This window comes from Mobula birostris, chromosome 17 (genome assembly GCF_030028105.1).
Source record: "Mobula birostris isolate sMobBir1 chromosome 17, sMobBir1.hap1, whole genome shotgun sequence".
Lineage (NCBI taxonomy): Eukaryota > Metazoa > Chordata > Chondrichthyes > Myliobatiformes > Myliobatidae > Mobula > Mobula birostris.
The window spans coordinates 64,375,027-64,399,506 of NC_092386.1; the positions used below are offsets into that span (position 1 = coordinate 64,375,027).

General features: G+C 42.7%; 1 protein-coding gene across 4 annotated transcripts in view; it reads right to left on the minus strand.

The window, feature by feature from the left end:
* Positions 1-7,168: 7,168 nt before the first annotated feature.
* Positions 7,169-24,480, minus strand: part of LOC140211722 (sialidase-2-like) — a 34,215-nt gene continuing 16,903 nt past the window's right edge. Inside the window, exons 1-4 of one of the 4 annotated variants that reach the window (XM_072281813.1) lie at positions 13,920-13,971; positions 12,656-12,723; positions 11,800-11,997; positions 7,169-8,816 (exon numbers count right to left, since the gene is read on the minus strand). In XM_072281813.1, the coding sequence (XP_072137914.1) occupies positions 7,719-8,816; positions 11,800-11,997; positions 12,656-12,658 (1,299 nt within the window). In that variant the 5' untranslated portion in view covers positions 12,659-12,723; positions 13,920-13,971 and the 3' untranslated portion in view covers positions 7,169-7,718. Of the gene's footprint in view, positions 8,817-11,799; positions 11,998-12,655; positions 12,724-13,919; positions 13,972-24,480 lie in introns of those variants that run through there. The other 3 variants (XM_072281814.1, XM_072281815.1, XM_072281816.1) reach the window with 3 other exon arrangements.

The following is a 24,480-nucleotide window of genomic DNA, read 5'->3' on the forward strand; positions in this document are numbered from 1 at the left end:
GGGCTGCACGTATTTAGAGTTTGCCCATGAGATGCAGATGTATTGTGAGCGTTGGTGCACCTTGAAAGGGGTCACTGGGAATTATGATAAACTGCTACAGCTAATACTGATTGAGCAATTTAAAGGTTGTGTCCCTGAAGGTATGAGGCCCTATCTAGATGAGAAAGAGGCAGAAACCTTAGCCGCAACTGCTAAGTTAGCGGATGAGTACATGTTAACACACAAAGCAAAGTTTACCTCGAGCAAAAGCTACCAGAAGGGTAGTTGAGAGGGCGGAGAAAGTCCGCCGGCAAAGCCAGAAAATAAGCTGTGGACCAGTGAGAAGGATAAGGAAGACGGGATGCAGTTTGGTAGGAAGTCTCCTGGGATCGTATGCTATAATTGTGAGAAAGCCAGTCACATTGCGTCCAGGTGTTTTGCCCCAAAGGAGGAGACAGGGAAAGGAAAAACGACGACTCCGACTGGCTGTATTGAGCTGGCAAACAAACCGCTAGGGGAGAAGAGGTCTGATAGAGTTCAGGAAAGGTGCGAGAAGTTTATTTTGGCCGGATTGGTGTCGGTGAAGGAGGGGTCAATCCCAGTTCCAGTACGGATCTGGAGAGACACTGGGGCTTGTCGGTCATTGATCTTAAAGAGGGTGTTAGACTGTAGTGCAGAGACTGAGACTGGGGAGGTCAGTGTGATAAAAGGCATTGGAAAAGGGACTGAAGCAGTATCTTTGCACCAGATATACCTGAAAAGTGACTTGGTCTCCGGACCGGTCACGATAGGGGTGAGGCCCAAATTACCGATGGAAGACTTGGAGGTCTTACTCAGTAACGACCTTGAAGGTGGAGATGTGTACCCAGCAGTAAAGCTGACAAGCCAGCCTGCCAGGACTGAGGACCCGCCCATGGACTCACAGGTTTATCCCGTTTGCGCAGTAACTCGGCACATGTCCAGAAAGGCTGCCGAAGCGAATGTAGATTTAGCTGAGACGTTTTTACCAGCCTTGTACCAGGAGGGGTTAGAAAGTGAGAAGAAGGAGCACAGTGGAGCGGAAGGAAGTGAGGGAGTTGAGGTAGATTTACCATTAGCGAGGAAGGAATTTATACAGGCACAGGAATGAGACGAGGAGCTGACGGTTTTGACAGAGACGACCCTCTCTGAAGCAGAAATAAAAAGGGAACCAGTGGGCTATTATGTGAAGGAGGGAGTACTGATAAGGAAGTGGAGACCAAGTACCGTGCCCGCAGATGAGGAGTAGGGGGTGGTACCCCAGGTGGTAGTGCTGAAAACTTATAGGGACGAGATTTTTAACCTGGCCCACAAGATACCCCTCGGTGGACATTTTGGGGTGAGGAAAACAGTCGATAGAATTACTGGCCGAACATGAGGAAGGATATTACTGGATATTGTAGACGGTGTCATTCCTGTCAGGTGGTAGGAAAGCCGAACCAGGTCCTGCCTAAAGCGCCCCTTCGAACCTTTTTCCCGAATAATTGTGGATTTTGTTGGTCCCCTGCCCAGAACTGCGAGTGGGCGAGAGTATGTGATGACTATGATGTGTGCCACCACCAGGCTTCCAGAGGCTGTGCCCCTGGCAAGCGTCAAGGCTCCTGCAGTGGTAAAGGCACTTCTGAAATTTTTCACTACAGTGGGGCTGCCAAGGGAAATCCGATCAGATCAGGGGAGTGTCTTCACAGCTCACACATTCCGACGGATGTTGGATGAGATGGGAGCAAAGCAGAATTTGAACTTCACGTACCACCCGGAGTCCCAAGGGGTGATGGAAAGATTCCACGCAACATTAAAGACCATGATTAAAACTTATTGTCAAGAGAACGCTAGAGACTGGGATGATGCCTTGCCTCTCTTGTTATTTGCCATAAGGGACACGGTTCAGGAGTCATTGGGGTTCAGCTCATTCGAGCTCGTCTTCAGTCATCGGCCCAGAGGACCTCTGACCTTACTGAAAGAACAATGGTCTAGTCCGACAGTACAAGTCAATGTGATTGATTATGTTTTAAAATTTCGTGAGAGGCTTAAAAGGATCTGTGACCTTGCCAAGGAAACCTACGAAACTCCCAAACAAATACGAAGCAGTGGTATGATAGATGTGCCCGCGAACAAGTGTTTCAAGTGGGCGATAGGGTCTTAGTTCTGTTTCCAGTGGTAACCAACCCCCTCCAGGCGAGATTCCATGGTCCGTACAAAGTGATTAAAAAGATAGATTCTTTGAATTACGTTATTGAAATGCCGGACAGACATAAGCCAACCCAATTAGTGCATATTAATATGTTAAAAGCTTACCACGATAAGAAAGCAGATCCAGTCGGTGTTATCACAAAAATAAATGAGGCTGGGGTGCCAAATGATAAGGGGAAAACCCATCTTGAAAAGATAAATATGGTGCCGACCAGATTGGAGAACTCTATTGTTTTGGCCAGCTTTGCTGATAAGTTCTCTCACTTAACCCCTGAACAGAGCGAGCCGCTGATAAAGCTAATTAACCGGCACGCAGACGTATGTCCAGATGTCCTGAGGCAATGCAAGGGGACGGTACATGATGTTGTTGTTACATCAGATCAGCCTATTAAGCAACACCCCTATAGGATGAACTTGGAGAAGGGAAAGCTAGTGGAGAAAGAAATTGAACACATGCTAGCCACAGGTATTATTAGGCCATCCAAATCGGAATGGGCTTCTCCCTGTGTGGTTGCCCCGAAACCCGATGGGAGCATACGATTCTGTACAGATTACAGAAAGGTGAACGCCACCACAAAAACTGATGCTTACCCCATCCCAAGGGTAGATGATTGCATCGATAAACTGGGGAGAGCTAAGTATATCACAAAGATCGATTTGCTGAAAGGGTATTGGTGTGTTCCTTTAACCGACCGGGCTAGAGAAATCTCAGCATTTGTCACTCCATCGGGGTTATACGAGTATAATGTTATACCTTTTGGCATGAAGAACGCCCCAGGGACCTTCCAAAGGATGATTAATTCAGTGATAAAAGGGTTAAAGAACGCAGAAGTGTATATTGACAATTTAGTGGTCTGGAGTGACACGTGGGAGGAGCACATTGTGGCAGTAGAGAAACTGTTTAAACGGCTGTCTGAAGCCAACCTGACACTCAACCTTGCGAAAAGTGAGTTTGGCCACACTAAGGTCACTTATCTGGGGTATGTGGTAGGACAGAGGCAGCTGGCACCGATGAAGGCTAAGGTACAGGCTATCTCCGAAGTTCCCATCCCGATGGACAAGAGGGCCCTGAGAAGGTTCTTGGGAATGGTGGGGTACTATCGGAAGTTTTGCAAAAACTTTGCAGATATTACCCTCCCTCTTACTAAGCTCTTGCTGAAGAATGAGAAGTTTGTGTGGAACGACCTTTGTCAAGAGTCTGAAGGCGATTCTGTGTCACCTTCCTGTATTGAATGCGCCTGACTTTTCAAAACCCTTCTCCCTAGCAACAGATGCTAGCGACGAAGCAGCAGGTGCGGTACTCTTGCAGACAGACAAAGAGGAAATTGACCACCCAGTGGCTTATTTTTCTGAGAAGTTTAATGTCCATCAGAGAAATTATTCCACTGTGGAGAAATAATTACTGGCAATCATTCTGGCATTACAACACATTGAGGTTTATATTTGTCTGTCACGGAAACCACTGATAGTTCACACTGATCACAATCCGTTAGTGTTTTTGGCCACAATGAAGGATAAAAACAAACAGTTGTTAAGTTGGGGCCTGGTACTACAGGAATTTGATATTAATATAAAATATATAAAAGGAACTGACAATGTGATTGCTGATTGTCTGTCCAGGTGTTAAAACTTAAAGTTCTCTGTATTAGCCGAATAGCTGATGATTACCTGTATATTAGTGTGTATCTTGTAATGTGCATTCATGCCCATAATCTTTACCCCGGTAAAAATCCTTTTCAGGGTGGGGTTGTCATGTGTGAGGCTAAGAAGAGCTGCAGGACGGATGATGCTAATGAGAGAGATAACGGAAGACAATGGAGAAACATTCAAAATGCTAATAAGAGAGAAGAGGGAGATTAACGAGAAAGAACACAATTCCGATGTTGGCGTCTGCAACAGGCCATTTGCTTTGAACCTGAACTGTTTGAAGTTTGATGGACAGGTGATACCCCAGCAGGGGGATAAAAATAGCAAGTTTGCTAAGGCACGGAACACACACGCCTCAAGACCCTGGAAAGAGCACTGTGCCCCACAAGGTGGTGGGAGTTTGGAGGACTGGTTCATGGGAATTGGTCAGAGGCTCACAGGGTGTAAAGGTACGATCGGTGGGAACCTGGTGTGTGTCCGCCCTTGCCTGGGTGCCGGGTTCACCACGGAATAACGATCGCATCCGGAACGGAGGGGTCACAGTCGGTGACCACAGCTGGCTCAGAAGGCATCGAAAAGGTTTGCCTGAAACCAACTGCATCTCTCACTCTCTCTCTCTCTCTCCAACGGTACAACGACAGCGATTACTTCGAACTGCACTAGACTGAACTGAATTCTGCTTCACTTAAGACTGATCATTTCACCCCTAGACTGCAATAGAGCTTAGCTGATTCCTATTACCCTATTTCTGTATATGTGTATGCGATCATTGCTAACCTGTCACATTTATATCCTTGCGATTAGTGTACTGTATTACTTATTTCTTCAATAAAACTTTATTAGTTCCTAGTAATCACAGACTCCAACACGTGTTTCATTTCTGCTGGTTTGGCAACTCAGTTACAGGGTACGTAATGATCAGATTAAACTTTTGTTCCCTAAATGGTCACCAATACCTCTGTCGTTGATCAGTTGGATCAATGCTATCAAGATGATTATTTTGGCTAAATTTTTATATGTATTTCAAGCGGTGCCAATTTTTATTCCAAAATCCTTTTTTGATAATGTTGATTCCAAAATTTCCTCATATATATGGCAGAATAAAAATCCTTGGTTAGGTAAAAGATATTTACAGAAATCTACAAAGGGGGGGAGTTTAGCTTTGCTAAATTTTAGATTTTACTGTTGGGCAATTAACATTCGATATTTAAAATTTTGGTTATGGGACTTGGATGTAACTTCAAGTCCACATTGGGTAAATCTTGAATATAATTCTTTACAAGGGTTTTCACTGGGTTCTATTTTAGGGATTTCACTTCCCTTTACTCTTTCTAAATTGTATAAACAAATGGATAACCCAATAGTTAAACATACTTTACGTATATGGTTTCAATTTCGAAAATTTTTTGGGTTGAATGAATTTATTTTAGCAAGTCCTATTATATCTAATTTCTTTTTTCAACCCTCTACTATGGATCAAGCATATCTGGTTTGGAAAATTAAAGGTATAGTTTGATTTTGTGATTTATTTTTGGATAATTGTTTCATGTCCTTTGAACAATTATCTAATAAATATAATCTGCCTAGGTCTCACTTTTTTAGACATTTACAGGTTAGAAATTTTTTAAATACTGTTTCTCCTACCTTTCCGAATTTATATTCAATGGATATTTTGGAAAAAGTTTTAGATTTAAATCCTTTTCAGAAAGATGTAATAGCAATTATTTATAATACAATTATGAAAATATGTCCAGCAGTATCTAATAAAATTAAGACATAATCGGTAAAATTATGGTACCGATTGAAAAATGGGAAAAATTCTTCAATTAGTTAATTCATCCTCTGTATGTGCTAAACACGCATTGATACAGTTTGAAGTAGTGCATAGGGCTCACATGTCTAAGGATAAATTATTTCATTTTTATTCTTATATAAATCCTATTTGTGATAGATGTCACTCCGAGATAGCTTCTTTAACTATGTTGGTCATGTCCTTTGTTGAAAAAAAATTGGAAAAATATTTTTGATATTATTTCAACTCTTTTGAATATTGATTTACAAACCTCACCCTATTACTGCCATTTTTGGGTTACCAAAGATAGAATCAAGTCATTTAACCTCTTCAGCTCCTCGGATGAATGCATTTCTTACATTAATGGCTAGAAGATCCATTTTGCTGAACTGGAAAGAGATTAATCCTCCCACCACATTTCATTGGTTCTCTCAAATTATGTTGTGTTTAAACTTGGAAAAAATTAGAAGTGTTGCTTATTAAATTCGAAAAGACTTGGGGGCCATTTATTTAACATTTTCAGATGATGTAATTTGACCTTTTCCAAACTTATTCTATTTCTTTGTAATATTTGTTGAGAGGAGCAGAGTCATTGACACTAATCGTTCCTTTTTTATGATGTTACATAACAGCCCATGTCTTTTTTTTAGTTTAGTTGATTAACACTGTTTAGGTCAGTTTTTTTTGGGGGGAGATATATATTTTTTTCCTTTTTCATGTTTTTTTTTCTTTTTCATGATTTTTTTTAGATATGTTTCCTTGTTTTATATCGTTCATCTGTATCCTGTATGACTGGGAGATTTAACACTCAAGTGTCAACTGGGCTTATATTGAACTATGTTATTTACAACAATGTATTCCCAATAACGTTGTATCAATAATATGCTATGTTTATTATTATGAAACCAATAAAAAGATTGAAAATGAAAGAAAGAAAAGAAGATTCCTCAAAGTAAACAATCTCTTAGTGCATCATTAAGTCCCTTACCGAACTGAGAATGCTCAGACAATCTCAATTCAACCACGTACAACGAAATGGACTCCCCTTCCTTTTGATTCCGCTTATGAAACTTAAAGAATGCTGCAACCAACAAAGGCTTTGGTTCTAATTTTCCTGCATTACTTTGATAATATCAGGAAAGCTCATTTCTGATGGTTTGGTTGGAGCAGTCAAACTTTGAAGCAAACTGTATGCCTTTAAACCACATGAACTCGACAAAATTGGCACTCACTTCTCATTGGCTATTTCATTGGCTTCAAATAGCTCAGTAGACATGAGTCAATTACCAGTTGTGTAAATAAACTCATCAGTCTTTCCGATGTAGCCAACCATTTCTGATTTTCTTAATGGTTGTTGGCACCCAATTACTCACTCTTCATGAAACCTGAATTCTTGCATTTCTGGCCTTTTTTCAGACTCAATCATGTCTTCCCTTTTGAAGAACACGTGCTATTGTGTTTCCTTGTTCCTCACTGAGACAGTGTTGTTTTGTAACTTCAAGACATTGAACTAATTCAAAGGAAGGCACGAGTCCAAGGATACTGGTGTAACTTAGAGTTTACTTTAAGTGAGGGATACATATATCATGTGGTAGTGTGATGACGTATGCAATTAATGCATTTATGCATATAACCGGAAATGAATTATTGAAATGACCAAGAATGCTTTTTATATTTACCCAAATAATATTGAAATATTGAATAGACAACACCCCCATTTTGTTTCATCCTCCTGGCCATTAATGTAAATAGTAAACAACTGAGTGCCAAGAATCGTCTCCAGGAGTACTCCATTGGTTATGTTGTTACAGTCTGAGAACGACCAATTTATTCCAACTGTCTACACCAACACACTTCCTCCCATATCCTGGGCTCTTCCCTCGAGTGGTGTCAAGTGCCTTTTGGAAATCCAAATCTATATCTATAGGCTGTGCTCTGTCTACTCACCCTGTCACATTCCCAGAGAAGTAGAGTGTATAAAGTTGTCAGACGTGGGTTTCTGTTCAATGTGTCATGTTAGCTTGATTTTATTATATTCAGCCCGTAGGATCATTGGGGACCCAAACATCCCAGTCACAATCTATTCCAGCTGCTAGCAGCAAAAACAAAAGCATCTGCTAATTGCACATTTGTCTGCTTCTGGTTTCCCACAATATTTCTTTTTCTTTACAGTTTTCTCAATAATATCATCAATTTGAAAAACACAAAATGAGATCGTATTGTTTTTATCCCCATATTCAAACAAACAAGTAACAATAGGATTTCTTTCCTCAGGAAGTTTAACAAATGCCAGTTCTGAGTAGGCACTTTCATGAGGGAAAAAGATCCAAGGATTTGTCCAGGTAAGATGGACAGGAGGATAAGTATCTGCCTGGGTATAAGCATCATCAGAATAAGTACTGAGGTAAATTCCTAAATCCTTCCGTGGGCTGGAGTTTGTGATGTGTGAGAACAATATAATGTGAAAATTTGGAGCATGACCTCCCTTTTGAGTGTGGTAATTTTCAAGGTCGGAATAGTTTTGGACATTTGAAATGTCTGAGGCAGGAAAACTGATGATACTGCCATGGCAACCTTGGGAATGTTCAACCAGCTGTGTTGACAATTTCCCTTCTGTGAAGGTTTTTCCACCATCAGTACTGAAGGCTTCCACCCGATACGGATTGTTATGTGCTTTATTGTTCCGAGCATTGCAATATATTAAAGACTGCTCATTGCCTTGATCCAATGACACCATCTGACATTCACCACACTCTTCCCCGTATATATATTTGCTGATTTGCCAGGAATTCCCACTATCATCACTGTAGAAAGTGAGAGCCCGTACCCTGATGGTATCATTGGACTCTATCACATGAGCATTGGCAGGGATAACAAGACGGCCACTCTTTAGCTGAGTGCCGTGGCCTGGACCCAGAGCAAATGTTGCCCACGTATTGATGGTGACACCTAAGCAAGACTCTGTTAGATCTGTAGTGTTACTCCACGTCTGTCCATTGTCGACACTAGTAACGTAACAAAGTCGTGCGGCATTCTTTCTATTTATGATTTGATCTTCCTCTGACTTTGATCGATCGACTGCAATGAAGAAGAGGAAGACCGTGTTCGTGCTTTTCTCATAGACAGGACAAGGATTCATGGATCGGTGCTTCTCTAGTCGTGCAGACTGGATAGGTGTCGCATCCTTCCACTGAGAAAATGACACCAAGAAATAGTCAGGTAGAATAGAATTATAGCAATTTTAACATTCAAAAATTCATGGGTATTTTCCATTCATTTAAATGATGTAAATACTGAACAATGAGAGCCAGTTGACCCATTTAGCTCAGCCATGTGTGTCCTTCTGATCCCCCTTTAAATGAACTGACTTTAGAATGGCTGCAGTTTTTGTTTGCCAGCACTTCCTACAATCCACTGCAGACATTAATCACGACAAAAAGACAGTTCTGATTTCAGAAAGGAATTTACCTTTAACAATTTATAACCAGCATGATCGATCTGCAGTGATAATTTAACTTCAAGCAATCTTTTGCATTGACCTTCCATATTCCAGCTGTTTAAATCTGCATGATCTGTCTCCTCTTAACAGCAGATTAATTACTTTATTTTAATCCATCCCCAAGTTTCAAATGTCATGAACCTAAGTCAAGTTTAATCCTTTTGCTGTATATCGTTCAGTGACTGGGAACTTTCTCAGCATCCCAGGACAAACAAACATCAAAGTCTAAAAATGCACCCAGTTATCATCATACTCCAGTTTCTGGCTTTGTGTCCAAGCACCAGCTTTCTCACATTCCTTCAGCCCTGATAACAAAACCAACATCTGCTGCCCTTCCTTAATTGCTCAGGAGAGGGTGACAGTGAACAATTTTCTTGAAGGTTGAAGATTTCTCAATATTGTTCTAATGGTTTAGCTTTAATAAGTTTTCAGATACTTTTGGAAGCAGTACTGAGGAGTAGGAGTATGGCATTCAGTTCCTCAGTTGACACAACCAGTTACTGAGATTAAGTAGACAGCACGTACGACAGCCACTGTAGAGATAGTAGACCCAGTACCAAAAGGTGTCTCCTCTGAAATAAGATCAGGTTTCATAAATGTTATTGGATCCTTCCAGATGGCGGCAAGGTTTTGGGGAAATACAAAGCAAATGACCTACGACAGAGAACCCAGACTCTGACCTGCCCTTGTAACAGTAATGTGTGTGTCTGGTCAGTTCTGTTTGTATCCTCGAGAATACTATGAGATTTGTCACACATAGAACATAGAACAGTACAGCCCCTTTTAACCTACTGTAAGATCAATTTAACTCCTCCCTCCCACATAGCCCTCCATTTCTCTCTCATCCATGTGCCTATTTCAGAGTCTCTTAAATGTTCCTAATGTATCTGCCTCTCCCACCACTCACTGCAGCGATTCCACACACCCGGACCTCTGTGTAAAACATCTGTATCTGACATCCCTCTCCAATTAACAACTCAAAAGGTGACCTTTGAACAAAACTGGGAATAACTGGAGATGGAGCGTCTTTTAGGATGGAGCAAATTGTGAATGAAAGGGTAAGTCTGTGACAGGTGGAAGACTGAAGATATTAACTGATAAAACAGGTGAAATGCAAGATGAAAGGAAGCACCATTAAGGAAACTGTGGTTATTCCACATTTATCTACAAATTTAGGGGTCTTTCCTGGAAGTACATCTTCTACAGAATACCTGCTCTTTAAATAACAACATCTTCCACCTGAAACATTACAACTACTTCTTCTATAGATTAATTAATATTAAAACTTAAAATGTATGAAGATTTTACAATATCAAGAATTATTACTGCATAGTTAATTCAGAGTAGTCATTTAAGATGCTTGTTTTCCTGTCCACCCTTTGCTCCATATAGTCATAAGTGGAGATATGAATTGGTGAATTCACTATGCAATAGGTAGATTCATTCACAATGCAGAAAAGAAAACATCTTATCCCAGCATGCAGCAAGACGTGAATAAAAGCTAGGTGTAGGCTAATAAATACCAAGTAATGTTTATGCCACTTGAGTAACAATGATGGGTAAAGATCATTACCAAGAGAGATCATAAGAAATAGGAGCAGGAGTAGGCCATCTGGCCCATCGAGCCTGCCCTGCCTTTCAATAAGATCATGCTAAACACTCTTCCCTTGTCATTCAATCACTAGATCATCCTGAGGAGGAATAACCATTGACCAGAAATTCATTCAGACCAACCACTCAAATACTGTTGCTGATCTGACTGGTAATATGCCAATTCACCTCATGACTCCCCAAATCACAGGTCAACAAAGTGATTACGTACTCTTACTATAGTTTGAACAACATTAGAACATCATTCAGTGCAAAGCAGCTTCCCTAACCCTCTGACTTCCAGCCTATATCATTTGACCGTTTTGTCAGCACCTCCCAAACCCAACATCTATCAACTAAAATTACAAAGGTTGTAGCTGAAGGAAATGCCACCAATTCTTCCCCCCTCCACCAAGTGTCAGACCACCAGAGGTGGGAATATATTGTCATTCCTTCATTAATTCCTAATTAATTCATTAATTCCAGGCTAATTCCTGGAAAATTCTGTGGAGAACCTTCACCAAAGAGGTTGCAATACTTCATGAAAATAATTCCCAGCATGTTCCAATGAGTAATTATGGAGAGAAACGAAAGGAAGATCTTGCCAGTTACACCCACAGTCAAACAGTCAAGACACACGAAGTGGAAGTTAATGCTAACTGGGAAAAGCTGAGATTTTTTTCTTAGTATTGTAGTGCCAGCAGCTTCCAAGTCCAAAGCCTGAGACAGGAAGGAAGCTGCCTTCTGCAAGTGGACAAAAGACAGGGTGGAAGTTTTGTAGAAGTCTTATCTCTCCCAAAATAAGGAAAAGTACATTCCTCTGCATACCTTCTGCAGTAAGGACAATTCACAAGCTATGTTTAAGATTGACATGTGGTACATATGAACACTTTACAAGGAAAGTAATTTTGAGTGAGTTGCAGGGTAATATACACAGTCTCTGTAACTGAATCAACATACACAAGATGCTGGATGAGGCCATACTGGTGTCAACAATTTGCTCAGTTTGGTTGTATTTTTAAGTATAGTCACATTTGCTTCATCAGCATTTGCTTACTTGCTCAGATTTCTACTTCTAGTTTACCTGAAAATCTTTTGAAGATTTATCATATTCGCCGCATTGCAGGTACAACACGTCAGCACTTTCATCTTTGAGTCCGCGTCTGCTCTCCGCAAAGGCCAGAAGTATGTTTGAGTCTGGAATGTGGAGCAGTGCAGGAATTCGAAATCCACACTTTTTCTTGAACAGATCGCTTTTGCGCAAAGAATCTGAACAAGCCATCTTGGTAGAAAAGTAGAAGATTTTGTAGTTATATAAAAGGTACCAATTCCTCTGCTGAAGGAGAAAGTTACTCAACATTACTTCTGAATCTTGGTTTTAAACTGTACACACTGAATAAGAGAGGAGCCCAGGCATTTGGCCTATCTAGATCATAGCAGCACTATAAAGAGCAATTCAGCTTGTCCCTTGCCCTGCCCTCCTCAACACACTAAGGAATTCTTCCCTTTCAGTTATTTGAATAGTATGAATTTTCCTTGTCTTTTACCATGTCCAAAGTAACTACGTCAAATCTGACCAGAGGATTTGACCTTTTAATCCTTTCCTCTCAAAGAGCCAATTGCAATGAAGAGTATTGATTTAATGCCAGACCAATAAATAACTTCTATTGGATCAACACTGAGTATTTTGTGCAATGATTAGCAGTCATCAAATTAGTTTGTGCATTCATATTTCTAAATAAGAGGTTGTGGGTTGAATGTTCAGACTATCAACACTTCAGCACACCACTGAGGGAATGCTACAGTGTCAGAGGTGCTCTCTCCTTGTTTGTTGATCTGCTGAATATTAATATCTTAGGAGATGATAATAAGGAAGATGATGCAGAATCTTCCACATTCTTAATAATGGCAGAGATTCTGGTCATCTTCAAATGACTCACCATCTTCAATGTCACCCTCAGCAGAACTCAAGAGCCTTATCAAGGAGGGCTGGAAAAAGCAAGGGCAGCTGTATGTGGAATGAAAACACAAATTAGTAGCTACATCAAACCAGTTGGTCTATTTTGTGTTGTCAGTGGGCATCTATACTCATGTTAGGACAAACTTCTCATCCCAGAAATTCACCTGCTGAATCTCCCTTGGAATACTTGTATCACTACTAAATGCTTTTCATGTAAGGCAACTGAAACTGTTTGATGCATGGCCTCATCCTGTACAATTATTAAAAAAAAGGCCTGCTTTTTGATCCCCAATCCCTTACAACATTGGCTAAAATATAATTTGCCTTCTGAGCTACCTTTTGGACTTTCCTGTTAGCTTTTTGTGATGAATGTACTGAAACGCCCAGACCCTCTCAACTTCACTCATCTGCAATCCCTCTGCATTTCGATAATAATCCATCCTCTGATTGTTCACACATCCTACATTTATCCACACCACGTCTTTTCTCCCAGCCACTCAATCTATCCTTTTGCAGATCCACTAAGTCCTCATCACCAAATAGCACCTCCACTTAATTCTCAGTCATTGGCAAGCTTGGAACTTCACATTTTGTTCCATCCTCCAGGTCATTAATCTAATTACTGTAGTAATCAGCAGAGAGTAAAGAATTGATCCCAGTAGTACTCAATTGGCTGGGTCTTTCCAGCCTGTACCATCCACACTAACACACTTCCTCCAATAATTTGGGGCTTACCTACTGTATATATAACTTTCTATAAACCAGTAAGACCCCGGCATTGCATCAGATACACAACTTTCACAAAAAGTCCCGATGCCTCTTGTCCAGTCTGCCAGTTCCTCTTCAGTGCTTCTCTCATTCACAGGCACCGATCCTTCCGAACGAAATGAAGGATCACTGGCAGTTGAAAAAATTGGTTGGGATTTGTGGAGATTGTGCAGCAAGTAGAGGGAGGAAGAGGGAAAGTGACAGGAAGTGTCCAGGGTATTGGGATGGGAGAACAGACTGGTGCCGCTTTGTGCTCTGAGAGACGGGGGTCGCTAAGGCTGAGCCTGAGAACCGCTGCTCGGTGCCGCAGGTCGCGGGTCCTCAGAAGCGGCGGGGCGTCCACTGACAGAGACGAGGATGGGACAGCACATTCCACCCCTCGGTTCACCAGCCATCTCTGGATTCGCTCTCACTGTCTCCGGAGGCAACAGGAGGAGTTGTACCATTCGCCCCAACTCCGACCGATGACAACTTACCCTGGGTCGGTAACTGTCTTCGGGTCCAAAACTCTGCCGCCGTCTCAGCCGCTGTGAAATACAGTCACCACCAGTGCAAGTACCAGTGCAAGTTTCCGCTCTTTATATAGTGAGACCACTGCCCCCCACTCCCCACCGTCACCGCCCCGGATCCAAGTTGTCCGACTGCTTCTGCCAACAACACTCCTCTGCAATATCGAACTGTTTACTAGAAATTCACTGAACTGTGAATTCCTGGAAGATGCATTGGCAAGAAAGAGATGCAGTTCTTTAGCTATTTGCCATGATTTATTTCCAGACATCCCACCCTGCAAAAACTCATTTCAGGGAGGTAGCACCACTACCCCTGCCCCCAACAACCCCAGATCCGCCCTCCCCAACCGATCGACCTCCAAGGGTGTATGTATGCAGGACATTTGATTATGAAGAACACAACAATTTATTTGATCACATATTGAAACTATTTACACACACATATATATATTCCTTGTTGAGTATTTTGTTGGCAGTCTCAATGCTAATAGCTAAATGCTAATGCAAATATGTTCCAGAGGCACACATCAACTGAGGGTGTCTACCTCCACACCAGATCAGATGGGAGGCTGTTCAGTCTGTCCCGGTTGAGGGCAAAAACCAAGGATTGTGAAGTACTCATACGGGACATGTTGTTTACAGACGATGGCACTGGCAACACACTCTGAAGAGCAACTGCAACACCTCATGGACAGCTTCTCAAGAGCCTGCCAGGACTTCAGCTTGACCATCAGCCTGAAGAAGACCAACATGTTGGGCCAAGGCATTGAGCACCCCCCTGCCATTACCATCAACATCTACAAGCTGGAGATAGTTCACAAATTTACATACCTTGGCTCCACCATCACGGACAGCCTCTCCCTAGACCCCGAGATCAACAGACGGATCGGACGAGCAGCCTCAACATTCACCAGGCTGACAAAGAGAGTCTGGGAGAACAGAAAGCTGACGACGCACACCAAAGTTGCAGTCTACAGGGACTGCGTCCTCAGCACACTGCTTTACGGCAGCGAGACCTGGAGCCTCTACTACAGACAAGAGCAGCATCTCAACGCCTTCCACCTTTGCAGCCTGAGACGCATCCTGGACATCAAGTGGACCGACCGAGTCACCAACAATGAGGTCCTGGCCCGCGCCCAGATACCCAGCCTCTTCACTCTGCTCCAACAATGCTGTCTCTGCTGGCTGGGCCACATACACCGCATGTCAGATGGGAGGATCCCGAAAGACCTGCTGTACGGGGAACTGGCCTCTAGCAAGAGAGCGCAAGCGCGGCCCCTTCTTCGTTTCAAAGACGTTTGCAAGAGAGACATGAAGTCACTGAAAATGAACGTCGAGGGGTGGGAGGACATCACAAGTGATCGCTTTCACTGGAGGCTGGAACTACGCAGAGGTCTAAAAAGAGGAGAAGAGAAGCTGAGGCATGCTGCTGAAGAAAAGTGCACTCGTCGGTGAAACAGCACCAAGACAACACTGGAGGACAGCGCCTTCAAGTGCAGTCGCTGCAGCCGAGACTGTCACTCCCGTGTGGGCCTCTACAGCCACAACAGACACTGCTCTAACAGACTGAAGCCAGACATTCCAGGTGCAGATCCGTGGTCTCGCGAGACTAACAGATGCCACCAATGCAAATAGCTTTTCTATTTCTTTTGCAAACTTTCCTTGTACTGTGATGTGACTTGCTTGGCAGGTTTGAACATTTTGCCGGAAGTCTCAACTTCGTAGCAGTCTGCATCAATAAATTTATTAATTTTGCAAGACATCAGATTCACAAGATTCACAATTATATTATATTATCATGGAGTTGTTTTTTTATTCCATTACTACTTTAAGCAAGTCTACAGGGAGTTTGGGCTCATCACGTAGGACACCAATAGAGTAGCTCCTTAGCAGCTAGCCAGCTATTTAAGTAATGTTAGCTTTGCTAATGAACGAATGACACCTGTTAAACTCACCTCAACAAGTCTTTTACAGTTATTTAACCCACCATGGGCAATAGAAAAATCACTGTTGCAAACAGTGCAGCGAGCAACACTGTCATTATTTATGACCCCTTTTAGGCAAGGGTACACTTTAGTGTAGTCTGGGGTGACGTATGTTTTATATTTTCTTGTTTTGGAACACTCTGCCATGGCACTGCAGGACACTAAACTGAACTGATGGACAATGAAAGAGAGAGCGATTTCGACTGTAAAGCCCACCCACAGAGAAAACTGATAGGTCTACTTAGCACAAAGAGAGACCAATCAGGATGCTCTCTCTGTCACTCTGTCGCTATGTCTGTCACTTGCTCTCTCTGTCTAAATCTGTCTCTCTCTCTCTGTCTGTCTGTCTCCTCTCTCACTAGCTCATTCTCAAAAAAAAATCGACTTCCGGGATATTGTATGTAATTTGCGGGCATCAGGAAGCCGATCAATATGCGGGAGATTTCTGGAACTTCCGGGAGGGTGGGATGTCTGTACTTCCAACTTTGGTCCGCTGCCTTCATCGCAAATAATTTACGTTACAACACACACATAAAACGCTGGAAAACCCAGCCGGTCAGGCAGCATCCACAGAGGGAAATAAACAGTTAATGTTTCAGGCTGAGACCCTTTATCAGGATTGAAAAGGAAGAGTGCAGACTTTCGAAAATAAAAAAAAGTGAGGCATTTTATGTTTCAGAAAAAACATAACACATTTTACTACAAAATTACTACATAACGTCAGACCAGCCACGTAAAGTGAACCCCAACTCAATGTCAACGTCGGTGGGTGTGAATTACGTATGTTTCCACCAGTTACGTTACCCTACACAGGCCCAGCCCAGAATTCACTAAAACCGGCATTGTGAGCCTGTCCATAGCTCAGACCAGGACCCCTGTAAGCCTTGGAAATGGCATTCAGGATACATCGGAGGTCTTTGTCAGAGTGTACTGTGATGGAGATGTCATCCGCATACAGAAGCTCCATGATAGTGGTGGTCCTGACCTTCTTCTTGGCCTTGAACTGGGCCACTAACTCTGCCACCTAACAGCACCTTCTGTCCTCGTTTGGATAAAGCTTCAACAGGAATATCCAGAGGGTATTGGAGAATACTGGGGTCTGTTTAAATCTTCAAAAACATCCTTGGGTACAGGTCCAGCATACATCAGGATTGGTCTGATATAATGACATGGAGACAGGTTTGTTCTGTCTCCAGGAAAAGGAAAGCCTTTTGTGCCCGGCAGAATGACATTGACAGCAAGGCCAAAAGAGAGGCCTACTCCCGAGCCGAGGCAAATGTCCAACTCGGTGAAAGAGCTAAAGAATTCTTGATAGACTAGAAATCCAGAGCCTGGCAGATTCTGGTAATACGAGAGGCTTCCTCAGTGCCACCAAATCAGACTGTAGTCCAAGTTACTGCAGATTAAATCCTCTGCGGAAAGGGCGGGAAGAAATTGCTGAAGGATCGGCAGGATATCAACAATCGATGGAGAGGGCTCTTTCAGGAACTGCAGCTGCACTGTTGTACCAGAGGTTACTAACCAAGTCCTCCAGAGACCTGTGAGAGAAGATATGGGGGAACCTCCCAGTGTGAAAGAGGACCATAATACTAATGGGAGACTGAAATGAACAATGCCACTGGTTCTGAGGGGATCCCAGCAGAGATCCTTAAGGAAGGGGAACTGCTACTCCTGCACCTTGCTCCTGATGGTCTGAGCAAAAGGTGCAACTGCCCTCAGACCTCAGGGATGCTGTAATAGTGACCATACTCAATAAGGGAGATGAGGCAGCTCATGGCATTACAGAGGCATCTTCCTCCTGTCACCAACAGGCTACGTGCTTGCACGTATTCTTGTCAACCGGCTTCTTCCTCTGTCTCAAGAAGTACTCCCTGAATCGCAGTGTGCTTTCTGCCCAACTAGAGGTACTAGGGATATGATCTTCACAACACGCCAATTACAGGAAATAAGCTGTGAACAAAGGCAACCCTTGTACTTGGCTTTCATACACATGACAAAGGCATTTGATACAGTATACCTGTACCACCAAGCACTGTGGTGTATACTATCAAAACATGGCTCTCCTGGAAAGTACTGATGAATACTGAGGCGTGTTAGCCACAGGGCTCAGCACAGTGGAGCTGAATCTGAACCCTTCACTGTAAGCACAGGGGTTAAACAGGGCTGCATCATTTCACCCACCCTGTCAGCCATCTTTATTGCTGTGATCCTTCACCTCATTGGCCAAGACCTGCCACAGAGAATCCCAGTCATTTACAAAATGGACAACAGACATAGAGTTGTACAGCATGGAAACAGGTCCTTTGAGCCACTGCTTCTGTACCAACCTTTATGCATATCCACACTAATCTCACTTGCCTGTGTTAATTCTATACACTGCTATATCCTGCTTATTCAAGTACCTTTCAAGATCCCTTTAAATGTTGTTACCATTCCTGCCTCCACCACACCTTCTGGCAGCTCATTGCAGCTACTCTTTGGGTGAAAAATTTACCCTTCAGTTCCTCTCCTCCTGCTCAGCTTCAACCTGTGCCTTGTGGTGTTTGACACCCCTACCATGGGGACCAGACATTGACTATCTACTTCATCTAAGCCTCTCATAATTAAAAAAATGCTCTTTCTTTGAAGTTTCATGTTCCTATTGAGACGCTCACCACATAGACTATGTTCGTTATTTATTCTACTAAAATGGACAATTTCACATTTCCCTTCCAGTTGACACATATCTGACCCCTCACAACACCGAACTACATCATTTTTATTCCCACTTTACAAACTACTTTCTGACAACTCGTTGCCTCATTAGTAAATGGTGTTATCGCAAGAAGAAATAGGAACGGAGGTAGTCTGCCCACCATTCGATCTAGTCATGGCTGATCTGTGTTGGCCTCAGCTCCTCTTCTGTTTCAGTTCCCCATAACCCTTGATTCCTCACCTTTATCATATGTATTTCTAGAGATTTAGCCTACGCCACCACCCTTTATGGCAATGAATTTCTGAGATTCGCTACCCTATGAGAGAAAGAATTTCAATGTGTCTCAGTTTTGAATAATTAAGCTCTTATTTTGTATCTACAGTACATCCCCTTGTTCATGACTCATACAAGTGAAAACATCTAAACATCTACTATGCTTGACAAGGTCATGCCTCATTCTTCTAGACTGCTAGGAAAGATACACAATTTGACTAGTCTCTGTTTGTAGGAGAAACTTGTGATCCCAGAGGTTTGCCTGGTGAATCTCCTTTGGAATGCCTCTAACACTACTACATTCCTTTTCAGGTACAGAGATGAAAACTATGCACTTTCTGTGGTCTCATATGTAATAAAGCCATCCTGCTTGTAAACTCGAACCCATTTGCAATGAAGGCCAAAATACAATTTGCCTTCGAAACATCCATTAAAACTTCCTGTTAGGTTTTTTTGGGGTGGCTAATGTACTAGAACACTGAGATCCTCTCAACTTCAGTCACTTGCAATCCTTCTCCATTTACAGTAGATAATAATCCACCATTTGATTCTTCTTACAAAAGTGCGTGACCTCACACACATTAATCCACGTAATAGATTTTGACTCAGCCACTGGAGGTCATGGTCAGGGAGCACTACAGCCCAGAAACAGAAGCTTCTGTCAATCTAGTCAGTGCCGAACTGTTAATCTGCCTAGTCCCATTGACAGGCATCTGGACCGTAGACCTCCATACTCCTCCCAACCGTGTACTTACCCAAACTTCTCTTAATGAGCACACATCCTCACTTCTGCTGACAGCTTATTCCACACTCTTACTATCTTCTAAATGAAGATGCTCCCCCTCACTTTCCCTTAAATATTTCACCTTTCACCCTTAACCTATGACCTCTAGTTCTAATCTCAACCAACCTCTGTGAAAAAAGATTGCTTGCATATACCATATCTGTACCTCTATCTGCAAACCTCTACAAAATCTGCCTTCTTTCTTCTACGCTTCAGGGAACCTATTCAACCTTTCCCTATAACTCAGGTCCTCGCGTTCTGGCAACATCCTTGTAAATTTTCTCTGCACTCTTTCAAACTTATTGATAACTTTCCCGTAGGTAGGTGAGCAGAACTGTACTCAATACCCCACCTTGACCTCACTAGCATCTTGTCAACTTCAACATAACATCCCATCTTCTGTTCTCAATACTTTCATTTATGAAAGCCAATGTGCCAACAGCTCTCTTTACAAGCCTCTCTGTAATGCCACTTTCAAGGAATTATGGATCTGTATTCCCAGATCCTTCTGTTTTCCTGCACTGTTCAGTGCCCTACCGTTTACTGTACAAGTCCAATCCTGTTTGTTCTCCCAAAGTGCAACATCTCACACTCCAACTGGTCCAGATCCCACTGTAAATTTTGATAGCCTTTCTCGCCTCCTTGGTGAGCTGTCTACAGCCCACTCCCTCAATCTTAGTGTCAGCTGCAAACTTGCTGATTGAGTTTAACACACTAGCATCCAAATCATTAATTCAGATGACAAACGACAATGGGCCCAGCACCAATCCCTGCAGCACACTGCTAATCAGGAGGAGAAGATGGCAGCACAACGCACCTCGCAGCGACCACTCCGGTGGTGATGTCTATTATTTGTCAAGTAGGGTGCCGTGCGCAATCCTTATTTGATGGAGACGGACGTGAGAGCATGGAGGAACATCTGGTGAAACTTCTGAAATGCCTGCTTCGCTGCTGCTGCTAACCGTGTGGTCCAGAATCTCCAGAGAAGAAGGCCCCGAGTCCTCAGCTTTGCTTGTTGCTCGGCAGCCGGGGCGGAGTGGAAGTGCTCAGAGAGGCTGTGTTGGAGGGGCTGGTCAGAGGCTCGAAGTTTTTGGACGGACTCAGATTCTGCTGCAGTCAGGTGCTTCCAATGGTGCTGAATCAGCAAGTTGGCGGCGCTTGGAGGTTCAAGGCAGGGAGGGTATCTCCCTTCTGCCGCCTGCGTGAGATGATGAGTCCATTGGGACATTGAGACTTTTTTTTTACCATGCCCATGTTCTGCTCTTTATCGAACTATGGTATTGCTTTGCACTGTTGTAACTATATGTTATAATTATATGGTTTTGTCAGTTTTAGTCTTGGTTTGTCCTGTGTTTTCTTGTGATATCATTCTGGAGGAATGTTATATCATTTTTTAATGCATGCATTTCTAAATGACAATAAACCAGGACTGAGTGTCCTCATAATCTAATCTAATATCAGGCTACCAGTCAGAGAGATAACCAACCACTACCACTCTCTGGTTCTACCACTAAGCCAATGTTGAATCCAATTTACTACCTCATCCTGACTGCCAAGTGATTGAACCTTCTGGTCCAGCCTCCCATATGGGACTTTGTCAAAGGTTTTGCTAAGGTCCATGAATAGCTATCCTTCAGTCCTCCAGCACCTCTTCTATGCCTAATGATATTGTAAATATCTCTACCAGGGACCTTGCAATTTCCAGAGCGTCCCACAAGCTCTGAGGGTACATATTGTCTATCCGTGGCACTTAACAACCCCAATTTGCCTCAAGATAGCAAGCACCTTCTCTTTTGCAATGAAGATGTGGTCCATGACCTCACTACTGTTTTGTCTCACTTCTATAAACTCTCTGTACTTCTTCTGAGTAAATACAGATACAAAAAAAACCCTTTCAGCTCTCCCTCATCCCTTTGAGTTCCATACACAGATGACCAATAAATCTGTAGAAATCCTTGGGCTTCTCCTTCACCTTGTCTGTCAGAGCAATGTCATGCCTTCTTTTAACCCTGCTGATTTCTCTCTCCCATGTTGTCATGCATTTTTCTGATTTAGAATCTCGACCTGAGGACCATTCCTATCCTTCATCATAATTATCCTGAAACCAAAATGTTCCCCTACATACTCTTCTGTCACCTGGCCTGTCTCATTTCCTAATAGGAGATCTAGTATCACACACTCTCTAGTTAGGAACTCTATATACTGATTAAGGAAACTTCCCTAAGTATATTTGACAAACTCTATCCCATCCAGCTGCCAGTTCTCCCCTATTGCAACCAGGTTTCATTAATAGCTACCACATTTTAACTTCACATGCTGATCCATGCTCTAAGCTGATCTGTCTTACCCGTGAAACACTTTCGTTTTCCTTGTCTGTGTTAGTCTAGGGAAGACAATCTTCGGCCCCACCAAACGTGTGAGATTGAGGTGTGAGCCCCCGCCAACCCCTGTATGAGTGGACGCTGGGTAATTTTCCACCCTGTTACAAATTAATGTCACAAAATATCAGACAGTACAGTGCATACGATTAAAGGAATTATATTTATGAATCTTAACTAAACGGTTAATAAAGAAGAACAAAAAGAAAAGGGTCTATTCTAATTAAACAGTCAATGTGCACAAATTGGAGCTCATCTTGAACTTCTCTGTCACTCAAGCACTGGGCCCTCGGTCAACATGAAAGCACACACCACCTTCTGAACATCGCTCACAATACATCTCCCACCGGATCGTATGCTATGACCGGTTCTCCCCAGCGTCTTCTCTCTTCATCTCCTCTCGAACAAATAAAACCTCAAGCCCAATCTCATTGGCCCTCACCAAGAAAACCTCCCGCTAATTAGATGGCACATATTTCACATCATCCCTTATAGACAATAGATAATAGACAATAGGTGCAGGAGTAGGCCAATTGGCCCTTCGAGCCAGCACTGGCATTCACTGTGATCCTGGCTGATCATCCACAATCAGTACCCCCTTCATATCCCTTGACTCCGCTATCTTTAGGAGCTCTATCTAACTCATTCTTGAAAGAATCCAGAGAATTGGCCTCCACTACCTTCTGAGGCAGAGCATTCCACAGATCCACAATTCTCTGTGTGAAAAAGTTTTTCCTCAACTCTGTTCTAAATTGTCTAACCTTTATTCTTAAACTGTGGCCTCTGGTTCTGGACTCCCCCAACATCGGGAACATGTTTCCTGCCTCTAGCGTGTCCAATCCCTTAATAATCTTATATGTTTCAATCAGATCCCATCTCATCCTTCTAAATTCCAGTGTATACAAGCCCAGTTGCTCCAATCTTTCAACATATGACAGTCCTGCCATCCCGGGAATTGACCTCGTGAACCTACGCTGCACTGCCTCAGTAGCAAGAATGTCTTTCCTCAAATTTGGAGACCAAAACTGCACACAATACTCCAGGTGTGGTCTCACTAGGGCCCTGTACAACTACAGAAGGATCTCTTTGCTCCTATACTCAACTCCCCTTGTTATGAAGGCCAAAATGCCATTAACTTTCTTCACTACCTGTCGTACCTGCATGCTTATTTTCAGTGACTGATGAACAAGGACACCCAGATCTCGTTGTACTTCCCCTTTTCCTAACTTGACACCATTCAGATACTAATCTGCCTTCCTGTTCTTGCCACCAAAGTGAATAACCTCATATTATTCCACATAATAAACTGCATCAGCCATATATCTGCCCACTCACCCAACCTGTCCAAGTCACCCTGCATTCTCAAAAAATCCTCCTCACATTTCACACTGCCACCCAACTTTGTGTCATCTGCAAATTTGCTAATATTACTTTTAATCCCTTCATCTAAATCATTAATGTATATTGTAAATAGCTGCGGTCCCAGTACCAAGCCTTGCGGTACCCCACTAGTCACTGCCTGCCATTCTGAAAAGGATCCGTTAATCCCTACTCTTTGTTTCCTGTCTGCCAACCAATTTTCTATCCATGTCAGTACCCTATCCCCAATACCATGTGTTCTAATTTTGCCCACCAATCTCCAATGTGGGACCTTATCAAAGGCTTTCTGAAGGTCCAGGTACACTACGTCCAGCGGCTCTCTCTTGTCTATTTTCATAGTTACAGCCTCAAAAAATTCCAGAAGATTAGTCAAGCATGATTTCCTCTTCGTAAATCCAAGCTGACTCAGACCAATCCTGTTATTGCTATCCAAATGTGCCGCTATTTCATCTTTTATAATTGACTCCAGCATCTTCCCCACCACTGATGTCAGGCTAACTGGTCTATAATTCCCTGTTTTCTCTCTCCCTCCTTTCTTAAAAAGTGGGATAACATTAGCTACTCTCCAATGCACAGGAACTGATCCTGAATCTATAGAACATTGGAAAATGATTACCAATGCGTCCACGATTTCTAGAGCCACCTCCTTAAGTACCCTAGGATGTAGACCATCAGGTCCCGGGGACTTATCAGCCTTCAGTTCCATCAGTCTATCTGACACCATTTTCTGCCTAATGCGAATCTCCTTCAGTTCCTCCGTTACCCTAGGTCCTCTGGCCACTATTACATCTGGGAGATTACTTGTGTCTTCCCTAATGAAGACAGATCCAAAGTACCTGTTCAATTCATCTGCCATTGCTTTGTTCCCCATAATAAATTCAACTGTTTCTGTCTTCAAGGGCCCAACTTTGGTCTTAACTAATTTTTCCTCTTCACATACCTAAAGAAGCTTTTACTATCCTCCTTTATAGTCTTGGTTAGCTTACCTTCGTACCTCATCTTTTCTCCCCGAATTGCCTTTTTAGGTATCTTC